Source organism: Heloderma suspectum, chromosome 1 (assembly GCF_057233095.1).
Source record: "Heloderma suspectum isolate Gila_16-S chromosome 1, 16-S_ref, whole genome shotgun sequence".
NCBI classification, from domain to species: domain Eukaryota; kingdom Metazoa; phylum Chordata; class Lepidosauria; order Squamata; family Helodermatidae; genus Heloderma; species Heloderma suspectum.
In genome coordinates, this window is record NC_139458.1 from 22,218,435 (window position 1) to 22,231,751 (window position 13,317).

General features: G+C 46.0%; 1 protein-coding gene across 1 annotated transcript in view; it reads right to left on the reverse strand.

The window, feature by feature from the left end:
* Window positions 1–1,389: 1,389 nt before the first annotated feature.
* Window positions 1,390–13,317, reverse strand: part of EXOC3L4 (exocyst complex component 3 like 4) — a 94,049-nt gene continuing 82,121 nt past the window's right edge. Inside the window, exons 12-13 of the mRNA XM_084826658.1 lie at window positions 10,039–10,160; window positions 1,390–6,906 (exon numbers count right to left, since the gene is read on the reverse strand). Of these exons, the coding sequence (XP_084682784.1) occupies window positions 6,744–6,906; window positions 10,039–10,160 (285 nt within the window). The 3' untranslated portion in view covers window positions 1,390–6,743. The remainder of the gene's footprint in view (window positions 6,907–10,038; window positions 10,161–13,317) is intronic.

Below are 13,317 nucleotides of genomic sequence, written 5' to 3' on the forward strand. Positions count from 1 at the left end.
CCATTTTATCCTTACAACAACGCTGTGAGGAGGTTAGGGTGACAGATATAGTGATTGGCCCAAGATCACCCAGTGAGCTTCATGGCTGAGTGGGATTTGAACCTGAGTCTCCTCAGCCCTAGTTGGACTCTCAGTTCTGTCATCTCACATGAACTACTCTCCACACCAGCAGATCTTAGAAAGTTACCCAATTTCAGAATTAGACCCAGTTCAATTTTTGTCTTAGAAATCTATCATTTTCTGGCTCTAGATAGAGAAGTAAACATATCCAGCAGTACAATAAACAGAGAATGCTTTCTAATTATTAAATGGGAGATGGACCATGGTTCAGGGGCAGTACACATGCTTTAGTATCAGGTGGGCAACCTGCGTCTCTCACCTAATTTCAAAAGGGAAGGGATGTTTAGCTGGATCCAGAAGGTTGTAAATTCCTCCTTTAAAGAAGGTGTGGTACCAGCCTCTTTAAAAGAGGCAGTAATTAGGCCATGCCTGAAGAGTCCTAAACGGGACTCAGAAGTAGGGATGTACGAAACCCCTACCAGGCTCCGTTGAGGGGCATCCACGGTGGGGGGGGGAGGCATTCCGTCTCTCCCCCAGGAATCCTCCCCGGCTGAAGCCAGAGTTCCGGCCGCTGCCTCGCTGCTGCGGCCGCAAATGGCAGCTGTTGTAGCGGCTGCCATTTGCGTCCTTGCAGTAAGCCGTGATAGGCTACGTAAGTATTTACAGAGCCTATCACGGAAAAGCACAGGCTATGCCATTTGTGCCCCTGCCTTCTGCCGTGATAGACTACGTAAATACTTACGTAGCTTATTACGGCAAAAGGCGGCCAAAAGGCCGGGGGGATTCCGCGGGGTGGCGGGGGGAGGGAGGCCATTCCACCACGGACTCTGGGGGGCCAGATTCTAAGGAATCCGGCCTCACTGGAGTCTGTGGTGGAATTCTCTGACATCCCTACTCAGAAGATGTTAATAACTATAGGCCAGTTGTCAACATTCCTTCCTTAGGCCAGGTGCTTGAGCAGGTGGCTGCTGATCAATTCCAGGTGCTCTTGAAAGAAACAGATTATCTGGATCCCTTTCAGTTGGCTTCAGGCCTGGTTTTGGAACAGAAACTGCCTTGATGGCCCTGTGGAGTGATCTTTGCCAAGTGAGGGACAGGATGAGTGCGGCCCAATTTATTTTCTTGGGCTTTGGTGTCCAGGTGTCCTACTTTACAGAGGACACTCCTCTGTTTGAAGGGGTCCTCAGTTTGAAGGGGTCCTTTGAGGGGCCGTCCAGTACAACTCTGGTTTAAAATCAAAGAACCATAAGGGGGTGTCAGGGGGCCCTAGCCGGCCTCTTTCAGTCTACTCCAGTAGCCAACTCCAGACGCAGACAAAGGATTCTTTTCAAGGCTTTATTCCTTTTACAACTTAATAACTCTATCACCAGCGACTCAGCTATGAACAGCAGAGTAATCTATGCCCCGGGTTGGAAACAGTTGGTCCCTGTTTGAACGAGAATCACTTGCAGACCCTGAACTTATGGGCTAGGGAGAGTTCCTCCCCTTTTCCCTTGGGTCCTCTAGACGCAACTGTTGCTTGCGCGCCAAACAGGCGCTATGCCTCCTTTCCACGCCCTCCATAGCTCATCGCTCTCTGTGTCTGCGTCGAGCATCCAGCCAGCCCTCCTCCCACACTCTTTCACTCCCAGGACCGCTATCTATCTCTGGAATGCTGGCAGGAGGAATCTCTGCCAGCTGCAGGGCCTGGGAGGGATGAGCACGCTCCTCTCCCACGGACGGCTGCTCCTCCTCAGAATCAGAACTGCTCTGAGGTTCTATGGGCTCAGTGTCCACCCTGACAGGGGGGAGGGCAGCAGGGGCCTTGAAGTTGCTCATCAGCTTTAATACCTGGGCAGCAGGCCAGGGCAGGCACACAGGCCACCAAGTCAGTCTTCTACCTATGGTGAGACATCTTCTATTTCTATTTAAATTCTAGTTATTTCCCCTAAATTTGCATATGCAAATGTTCTGCAAATTGGTATCCTTGTTTGTCCTCTTTTTTGGTTATGCATTTCCTCTACTTTGGTGATGCTGAAGCAGCCACCTTAACCATTGACCATGATATCCTTTAGGATAGGCTGACTGAGCTGGGTGTTGGAGGTACTGTGTTGCAGCAGTTCTGTTTCTGCTTGGATGGCTGATTCCAGAAGGGGGTGCTGGGGAATTATTGCTCTGCTCCTTGACAGTTATGCTACAGAGTTCCACAGGGCGCTATTTTATCCCCCATGCTGTTCAACACCGAAACTGCTGGGGGAAGTTTTCCAGAGATATGGGCTGCGGGTGACACCCAGCTCTATTTCTCTTTTTCATCAAATCCAGGTGAGGCAGTGGGTGTTCTGAAACAGTGCCTGGGTGTGGTAATGGACTGGATGTGGGCCAATAAACTTAAGACTCAATCCAGATGAGACAAAGATACTGTTAGTGGGTGATCCGTCAGCCTGGCTAAGGGGTTCTGGAGAGGTTTGCACTCCCCCTAGAGGATTAGGTTCATAGTTTGGATTCCACATTGTCACTTGATGCACAGGTGGCCTCAGTGGTGCAGAACACCTTCTATCAGCTTAGGCTGATAGACCAACTGCACCCTTGTCTGGACAGAGATAGCCTAGCTATAGTTATCCATGCTCTGATAACTTCTCATTTGGATTGCTGCAATGTGTTATATGTGGGACTGGCTTTGAAAATGATTTGGAAACTTCAGCTGGTACAGATTAGGGCAGCAAGATTGTTAACAGGGACTGGCAGATATGATCGTGGGACGTGGGAGAGGGCTTTTTCTGCTGTGGCACCCCAGTTGTGCCCTCCCCTTGGAGGCCCAATTGGCACAGACACGGGTTTCATTCCCCGCCCCCTAGCTGAGCAGAGCAGAGGAAGCTGCTCCAGCTGGTCTAGGGGCTATACAAGCAAGCAAGCTCCCAGAGAGCGAGGGATCAGAGTGAGTGAACTGGGAGAGCAAACAGGAGTTTGGCAGAGGAGCTGCAGTGGAAGAGGAGGCAAAGGCAAAGTGGTGAGTAAGCCCAGGGGACTGTCCTTTCCATTCTGAGTTGCCGTGTGCTCACCATGTGCTCCTGAGAGCTCCAATTGAATTGAAGGGGTGTGGCCTGAATACTCCCAGCAGCTGTGTGGGTGGGGAGTTTCAGTCTGTTTCCCACCTCCTAGCTGAGCAGAGCAGAGGAAGCTGCTCCAGCTGGTCGAGGGGCTATACAAGCAAGCAAGCTCCCAGAGAGCGAGCGATCAGAGCAAGCAAACAGGGAGAGCAAACAGGAGTTCGGCAGGGGAGGCCAAGGGGGAGGTCCCTAACAAATTTTGTTTTAAATTTCTTTTCTTGTAACACACACTTCCATACTAGTGGGACTCTGTTGTTAACCTCCAGTGAATAGAGGACAAACCACAGGCTATCCTAGTACCATCAGAAAGCTAGAAACATAAAGCGAATAGAGACTATGGAAGGAAAAGACTCTCCGGTGGTGGTGACCTGCACGGTGAGTGCAATGTTTGATTTCTTGCCTGAGAACAACATGGCCTACACCTGCAACAAGTGCAAATTGATTACACTGTTGGAAGAAACGGTAAGAGGACTGCAGCGGTGAGTGTCGACCCTCCAGGGAATAAGAGAAGATGAAGAGTTCTTGGACAGAATGGTGGAACTACAGCAGCAAAGCAAAGTACAGAAGCTAGAAGAGCAACAGCAAGCTGAGACAGAAAAGGAAAATGCTGAGGCAAGGAAAAATAAAGTAGAGGATACTCCTTGGAAAAGGGTGACAGGAGCAGAAGAACTAGAAGACACTCGGCACCAGTGGAGGCAGTAGAACTAGGGAACCGTTTCCAGGTACTGGAAGATGAGACTGGAGGACAGCCTGCAGAGGAAGAATTACAGAGGAACCTGCATGAGAGTGAGCAAGAGGCTGAAGGTCAGTCAAGCAGAGGCAATGAAACCAATGCCTACAACAACAAAAGGAGAAGAGTAGTAGTTGTGGGAGACTCCTTGCTGCATGGGATTGAAACCCAAATATGTTGCGAAGACCCATGGATTCACCAGGTACACTGTCTCCCAGGAGGACAGATTAGAGACGTGACTGAAGGGTTGTCTATACTCATAAAGCCCACTGACAGGTATCCCTTTCTTTTCATCCATGTGGGAACAAATGATACCACCAAGAAGTGCTACGAAGAAATCACATCAGACTTTGAAGCTTTGGGAAGGAAACTCAAGACCTTTGGGGCCCAAATAGCTTTCTCATCCATCCTTCCAGTAGTTAGAAGAGGGGTAGAAAGGGGATGAAAAATACTCCGGGTGAATGACTGGCTACGAAGGTGGTGCCGACAAGAGAGATTTGGATTCTGGGACCATGGGCTATACTTTCTGGAAGATGGACTGTTGGCAAGGGACGGGTTGCACCTCACAAGGGCTGGGAAGAATGTGTTTGGCCACAGCATGAAGAACTTCATTCAGGAGGGCTTTAAACTAAATCCTAATGGGGAGGGAGACATAAAGTTGGGGGTAACAGTGGACGAAGGCTCATGCATCACAACGGACACAATGACAGCTCTAATAGTGCCCAATAATAGTCTTAAAAATCATGTAGGAAGAAAGCCAGACTATAAAGCACATGGTCTTCAATATCTATATACTAATGCCCAGAATGAACCTGAACTCTTAATACGGGAGGGAAATTATGACTTGATAGGTGTAACTGAATGGGATGACTCCCATGACTGGAATACAGCAATTGAAGGATATAACTTGCTGAGAAAGAACAGAAGGAACAGAAAGGGAGGTGGAGTTGCACTATATGTTAAAAATACATATCTCTGCACAGAAATACAGGAGGATGAGCTTTGCAGCCCCATTGAGAGCATCTGGGTTAAACTAAACGGAGCAAAGAATAAAAGGCACATGGTGGTCAGAGTCTATTACTGGCCACCCAATCAAGGAGAAGATGAGGATGAAACTTTTGAAAAGCATATTGCCAATGTTTCAAGGACGCAAGATGTAGTAGTAATGGGGGACTTCAATTTCCCCAATATTTGTTGGGAGACAAATTCTGCAAAACATGACCCCTCCAGGAAGTTCCTGACTTGTGTGGCAGATAACTTCCTCCTACAGAAAGTGGAGAAAGAAACTAGAGGATCGGCTATCCTTGACTTGATCCTAACAAACAGTGGATCAAGTAGCGGACTTAGTGGATCAAGTAGCAGTTAACAGGAATTCTGGGGGAAAGTTATACTTAAGTTCTTGGTTTAAAAGAAGCAAAAGCTGAGTATAGCCAAACATGTACCCTGGATTTTAGGAAAGCCAATTTTAATAAATTTAGAACAATGATAAGTAAGGTCCCATGGCAAGTGACTAACAAGAAAAGGAGTCCAAGATGGGTGGGAGTTTTTAAAAAAGGAAATTCCCAAGGCACAATTACAAACAATTCCAACAAGAAAAAAAGGTGGAAGACAACAGAAGAAGCCAATGCGGCTTCACAAAAAGCTTAGAGATGACCTGAAAACAAAAAAGCACACATATAGGAAATGAAAGGAAGGCTAAGCTACAAAGAAAAAGTACAGGCAGGCAGCACAGAATTGCAGGGATGGCATCAGGAAGGCTAAAGCTGAGAACAAGCTGAGGTTAGCGAGGGATGCTAAAAACAACAAAAAGGCTTTCTTCAGATATGTGCATAGTAAAAGATAGAGGAAAGAAATGGTGGTTCAACTATTAAACAAGGATGGCAAAATGATAACAGATCAAAGAACAAAGAAAAGGCAGAAGTGTTCAATTCCTACTTTGGCTCAATCTTCTCCCAAAAGAGGGTCGATGACCCCACTGGCAAAGGCCAAGTACAGGCTGAAGGGGCAGGATTGCAGCTTGAGACTGATAGGCATTTGGTCAAGGAACACCTAATTACTTTGAATGAGTTCAAATCTCCAGGGCCAGATGAACTGCATCCTAGAGTAATAAAGAAACTGGCAGAAGAGCTCTCAGAACTATTATCTTTGAGAAATCATGGAGGACAGGTGACGTGCCAGATGACTGGAGGAGGGCTAATGTTGTCTCTATTTTCAAAAAGGGAAAAAAAGGAGGAACCTGGGAACTACAGGCCAGTCAGTGTGACATCAATCCCTGGGAAAATTCTGGAGCAGATTATAAAGCGATCGATCTGTAAGCACTTTGAAAACAATGCAGTGATTACTTGAAGCCAACATGGATTTCTCAAGAAGAAATCCTGCCAGACGAATCTGATCTCATTTTTTGATCAGGTAACCTCCCTTGTGAACTGTGGGAATGCTGTGGACATAATATACCTCGACTTCAGCAAAGCTTTCGACAAAGTGCCCCATGATATCCTGGTTAGCAAACTAGCTAAAAGTGGGCTAGATGAAACAACTCTCAGGGGATTCACAGTTGGCTACAGAATTGGAATCAAAGAATATTTATCAATGGGATCTTCTCAAACTGGGGAGAGGTAACGAGTGGGGTACTGCAGGGGCTCACAGGGAAGGAGCGTCAGTACTTATTTATTATCATGTATAATTCCCCCTCCCCTAAATATTTTTGTACTTCTGCAGACATTGTTTCCCTGAGCCTGCTGAGACCTCCTGCTTGTGCATGGTTGGGGCCATCTTGGCTACATAAAGAGAACTGAGATTGCTAATAGTATATATGATGAAAAAGCCATAAAAGCAAGCGTATCTCTGTGTTTCATTTCTGCAGATTTTTAAAAGCAGCAGACGGTATTTTGAAGCTCAATTTCAGCAAAGAGTGTTCTGTCAGATCCAACTTCTAATTCTTTGGATGGCCAGTCCACATGGTCAGTGATTGATTGTCTCTTGTTTCGTGATAATCCTCGGAGAGCAAGGACAGCTATCATATGCTCTTTTCTGCAAAATGCGAGGAATAGAAGGAATTCTTTGTGGATCAAAAGGAAGAAAAATATGCACATAAAACAGGTGGGCAACTTGTGGCCCTCCAGATGTTTTGGCCTATAACTCCAATCAGCCCTAGCCAGCATAGGCAATGAAGAGGGACATAAAAGACAAAACAAAACAAAAAAATGCAAACACAGACAATAAAAGAGCGGCTTCCGACATTCCATGGCAAACATCCACCCCCAAATTATCATGGGCCCAAAATAAGCATTGCTGGGGTCCCCTGGAGTGTGGGAAAAACTGATATCCAATGCTCTGTGGTGGTCAGGTCCACTGTAGATAAAAGACAGCATGGCTTCAGCTTTTTTCTTGTCTAGGGGCAGGGATGGACCATAGGTCAATGGCAGAGCAGCCACTTTGCATGCAGAAGGTCCCAGGTTCAATCCCCAGCATCTCCAGGTAGGGCTGGAAATATTCCTGCCTGAAACCCCGGAGAGCCATCGCTGCCAGTCAGTGTTGACAATACTGGGCTAGATGGGCCAATGGGCTGACTCAATAAAGGCAGCTTCCCGTGTTCCAGTTTTGCAAATATTGTTTTCCTTCCCCACAATCCTTCCAAGATGACAGGGCTCTAGGAACCATCACCAACTTCAGCTTCAAGAACTTATTAGGTGCAGTGGACTCTGGGGGCTCCAATTTCGGTGGGGCTGTCAATCCATTCTGGGTTTCCGTTAGAACCAGCCATAACTCTTAAGGAGCTATCCAAGGTTCTGAACCCTATCCCCCAAATAGGTTCAGCACCTTGGATAGCTACTTTAGAGTTCTGGTTGGTTCTGACTGAAACCCAGAATGGATTCACAGCCTCACTGGAATTAGAGCCACCAGCCTCCACTGATTATGTGCCTTTGAGAAGTATTTGGGAGCTGTTGTTGAGATAGAAAGTCATACCGCCTGCCTCCTGCAAGACGTCGGATGCCAGAAACACATGCAACCTCCTCTAGTGTGGCTGCTGCACTAGCTATCTATTAGGTTCTGGACACCATTCAATATCCTGGGTCCTATGACCAGTGAAGTACGAGCTCATGCCACCCCTAGCTGTTGCTAGGCTCCAAACCAAAACCGTGTCCACCACTCATGCCTGCCTTGCACACACACCCCCGCCCGCCTTTTCAAAAGCAGCTGGCTTGGCACGGTGCCATTTTGATTTCCTATATTGGGGGTATTATGGAATCATAGAATCATAGGGTTGGAAGGGGCCTACAAGACTATCGAGTCCACCCCCCTGCTCCATGCAGGAAGCCTGATTCCCAGGCAGTCTCCCATTCAAGTACTAACCAGGGCTGACCCTGCTTAGCTTCCGAGATCAGACGAGATCAGGCACATCTAAAATGGCAGGTCTCAGGTGCCCAGTTACAGTTTAGAGTGCTGCTGTTTTGCTATATTCATTCTGTATTTATTATTCACATTTATATACCTCCTTATCTGTTAAAAAGCCTTCAAGGCGGTGTTCAACAATTTGCAACAATAAAACATTAAACCAGACTTCCCCAGCCTGGTGCCTTCCAGATATGTTGAACTGCAACTTCCATCATCCCCAGCCAACATATGGTACCAGGTTGGGGAAGGCTGCCTTAAACTAATAAAAACAAGAACATTGAAAACAGTTCAAACATTAAAATATTAAAACTACACATTTTAAAAGGCTACATTGAATAGTTCAGTCTTTATGCCCTTTCTAGGGGCTGGCGGGGAATGCTGGGAGTTGTAGTACTTTTTTTCTTTTAAACATGTGTAGGATTGCGCCTTTGGGGCTTTAAGGGCCGAAACCTTGAACTGCGCCAGGAAAGCAGCGCAGGTCTGGAAGGCAGGTGTAATATGGTCCTGATACCGTGCGCTGGTTTGAAGCCACGCTGCTGCATTTTGCACCAAGCGTGCTCTGCTGGAATGCAGCCTCCAAGACCCTTTCCAAGCTGAAATTCAACCTCAAGGATGAAAAAGGTTTGTCACGCTTGCATCACGCTCAGTTTATATAGTTGCAAATAGGCAGGTAATATAAAGGCGCTATAAAACTAAGGAGTTCTTTCTTATCACAACGTAAACAGATCCTGTAAAGAGGGTCAGCACTGGAACTTCCCCTTTGCTTGGGGAAGTGGATCAGGCAGAACCCTTTTGGTAACAGTATCTTCAGAAACTGAAACATTAGTTTCATTATTGCTCTGGTAACAATTTGTGTATCCAAAATTATGGTTTTATAGTTTCTATGTTTCTGTAAGAATAGAAAATTTTAAATAAATATTTTTAAGGCACAATCCTATGCCTTTAGACAGGAAAAGGGCCTACAGTTGCCAGCATGCCGCCCCAGCCAGCCATGGTGGCTGGGACATCCTGGGAATTGTAAGCCTTTTTTCTGTCTAAAATGTATAGGGTTGTGCCCCTAAATGCAAAGCCAGTGATTTCTTCTCCAATGCTTAGAGGAAATGGGACACTGAGCAACAGGAAATTCCACTATTCTTTGCCCCCTCCTTAAAAGAAAAAAAATTCCCTTCCCGAAAAGAAGGGAAAAAAGGTTGGCTGGAAGTTAGTCAGTGCTGCCTCTTTTCTGCTTTTCCACTTTCTTTCTCTGTCTTCTCTCCATAATTATTCAGAGAGATAATTGTAAAAGAGATAAGATTGGCTAACACTGGACAGATAAACGTAGGAGGTCCCCAAATGGCACACAAGAGCTTTGAAACAAAATCAAGTAGAAAGGGGGGGGGGAGCAGCATATAATGAATTTACTGGGGTGGCCATATTGCCTCTGTTTGAAAGGCGATCTGGTCCAGCTCTGGTTGAAAAGACAAAGAACCATCAGAATGTGGAGCAGGGGCCATGAAGGTGACATCAACAGTTAGTTCCTGGACAGCAGACTGAGCAGGCTACACAGGTCACCTGGTCACAGTTTTCCCCACTATGGTGAAATTGGATGTATTTTATTGCTATTTAAATTAATTTAAATAGAAAACATTATAGTCATGGTATCTGCATCTATACCTATAAATTAACATATGCCCCTTTGCATGCAGGGTACAGCAATATCTCCCACATGCAGCATAGAAAAAATACACACCTAATTACAGCCATTTGTAACAGGTTAGCACAGCATACCTTATGTCCGGATAGTCCGAAGACAACTTATTAATATAGTCTTTGATTCTGCTTTTCTTCTTCTCACCAATTATGTCAGCAATGTATGGAATGGCAGCACAGAGCCAATCAGAAGTTGAACCCTAGAAAATTTTTAGAAGATATGGTTACGTTTTTTCTTTTATGACCTGGTAAGAGGGAAACATTTTGGCCACCTAATGCAAAGAGAAAACTCACTGGAAAAGACCCTGATGCTGGGAAAGACTGAAGGCAAAAGGAGAAGGGGACGGCAGAGGATGAGATGGCTAGATAGCATCACCGATGCAATGAATATGAACTTGAGCACGCTCCGGGAGAGAGCGGAGGACAGGAAGGCCTGGCGTGCTATGGTCCATGGGGTCACAAAGAGTCGGACATGACTTAACGACTGAACAAGAGGGAAACATTCAGGTCTCAAAAATCCAACTGTATCTCCATGTTTTGTTTTGTTTTGTTTTTGTATTTTTTTTAAGGAATTGACTGTGTTCACACAACATGCTAACTCACACTCAGTGGTTGAGTGTGAGTTGTTGTTGAACCGTGGGTTGTTTGCTGAACTGTGGGTTAGCGTGTTGTCTCAGCCCAGGACATTTTCTGCAAGGTGGCTTGTTAACCATGCAGCGTGGCTTATTTTTCTCAAACAAGCCACGTTGAGAACCTATGGTTTGTTGTTGGGTTATTCAGGGTGTTTAACAAGCCACGCTGCATGGTTAAGCCACTCTGTGGAAAATGTCCTGAGTTCAGACAACACGCTAACCCACAGTTCCACCAACAACCCACACTCAACCACTGAGTGTGGGTTAGTGTGTTGTCCGAACAACCCCATTATAACAAACATGACCAGTACTGAGCATACATAACGCAACTCCCAAAGGTCCATACCACTCATTAGGCCCTCAAGCTTTGTTATGAATTCTGGTGTTTTAAATTCCTGTCCTCATTCTTTCTCTCAACATTTTAAGCCTTGGTTACACTGCTAAATATCATGGCAATGTTATCAGCAGCAGGCAATCTTACTACTGGCTGATTTCAGTTGGAGAAAATTAAACATTTACCAAAGGGCCAGATTAGATGGGATGTTGGATAACTGGGATCAGGTCTCCCACCCGTTAAAACAGGGGCGCTCAACACACAGCCCATGGACTGCATGTGGCCCCCAGCCTTAAGAGTGGCCCACCCTGCCCCCTCTACTGCCAAATTTGTCACTGTGAGGGCAGCAGTGAGAAAACAATCAGTGGTTTGAAGCCTTATATTAAAGCTAAATTTGTCCTTTTTAGATCACCGTCGCAGTTTGCCACCCAAATTTGGTGGAAAACTCCCAATTGTTTTGTTGCTGCTGCTGTCAAAATTTGGCAGCACGTGGTGGCAGATCGGACTCCTGGCAGGTTCTGGGGGGTTGAAATTGGCCCCCAGAGCATCCAACAGTTGTCCACCCCTGCTTTAATATCTTGAAAAATATCTTCAAAAATCAGTTACAATGGCATCACAACTGCAGCTTTGGGGGAGAAAGGGAGTTAGCGTTTCCCCACGCTGTTTCCCTAATGTAAATCACCTCTCACCTTCTCTTCATTTATTGACTTAAAATATTTGTGCCCCATCTTTCCACATACAGTTCAATGGGGCTTGCAGAAATAATGAAATACAATGCAATAAAAACAGTGTCATATAAAAAGAAACAAACAACAACGAGAGGCAGCAATCGAACAAGCTATTTGCCCCATTAGGGAAAGTGTACAGATAGAAAATAACTCTGCTCCATTGGTTCTACATCTTCGAGGATCAGAAGCCAAAGAACTGACTGGTTAGTTCAAATAAATGGCCCAGTTCCCATAACATGAGTGTGGTTAATGAACCATGCTTCCTGCCTGCCTGCCAAATGCCAATAGTGGAATGCCCTGATCTGTATTCTTCCTTGGCTTCTCCTTTCTTCAGCTTCATCTCCCCACCACTGATTGACATGGTTCACATGATCTCAGGGTGCCTAATAAGCCACAGTGGTTTGTTGTCCTATCAGTGTGTGCCAGTCACATGCCAGTTGTGGGCTGGCTGGTTTGACAGAATTACCCTTGCTGGGGTGGCTTATTGGAATGTTTGAACCCACAGAGAGTGGTTGATTGGTGTGGTTAACAAACCATCCAGGAAACCTAAAGCAAGCTATGGTTTCTGGGTGGTTTGTTAACCACTCCAACCAACCACCCTTGCCAGGTTCGGATGCCATGACAATGTACGTAGTTAGGGAAATGAGCTGACACCCTCATTTGCCGGTTCCAGGACATGGTCTGAAGGTACATGAGGCAAAAGCACTTTGCTGGAGCTAAGCAGGTCTGGGTCTGGTCAGTGCTTAGAGGGGAGACCACGTGGGAACCTTGAGTTCCATAATGGAAGAAATGTGGGATATAAAAGTAACAAACAAACTAACACATTTGCACACAAATGAAGATTAGAAAAGAGCTTTTCTCAGTCTATCTGCTATTCTTCACCCTTCTTCGGTTCCCTTGCCTCTGGGCCCCCTATCTTTTAGGGTCCCTAAATCCCAGCACCTCTTCCCAGCCCTCAACTGCCCATGTTGTATTCCTAGCCAAACTGTCAATGCTCCCTTCCCTCACATTAAGTGGACTGAAAACTGTTCTGTTCCCTAAACAACCACAGATTCTGAGCCATCACACCCACTCAGCCAATCAGTGCCAGAGGCTTCACTTCCAGAAATGAAATATAATAGATCACTAGAAACTAAAAATTGGCCTGAACTGTGTGGGAACTGGTTGCCTCACCCAGTTTTCCTCTTGGAAGCAATCATATTGGCACTGACACTGTAAAACTGGGAGGGGGTCATGAAAATAATTGCTAGGTGGGAGGGGGTGATGCCTCTGCAATTTTTCTCCCCAGAATGCCACCACCTCCCAGTCTGACTTATTTCTAATATAATAGGCAGGGGACAAAACAAAGAAGTAGAGCACAAATCACCACCACCACATCATGTATACCAAAGGTCCAATGGCACCCACAAAGCCCTTCACTCCTGCCCCCCCCTCAAAAAAATCTGTAATAGAAAATTGAAAAATGTTAGGGTGCCTGGTTCTCCTTCATGTTCCTGAACCTGCCACTGTTCAGCTGTTCAGCGGACAGGAAGAGAAAGCCAGAAAAAGGGGCAGAGGGGAGAGAAAGGGCGAGGCTAGAGGCTAGGCTGGGGGAGAAACAGCAAGATAAAGGAGTGAGTGGGAGAGAAATGGCGAGGCTAGGAAATAGGAAGGGAGAAGAAGG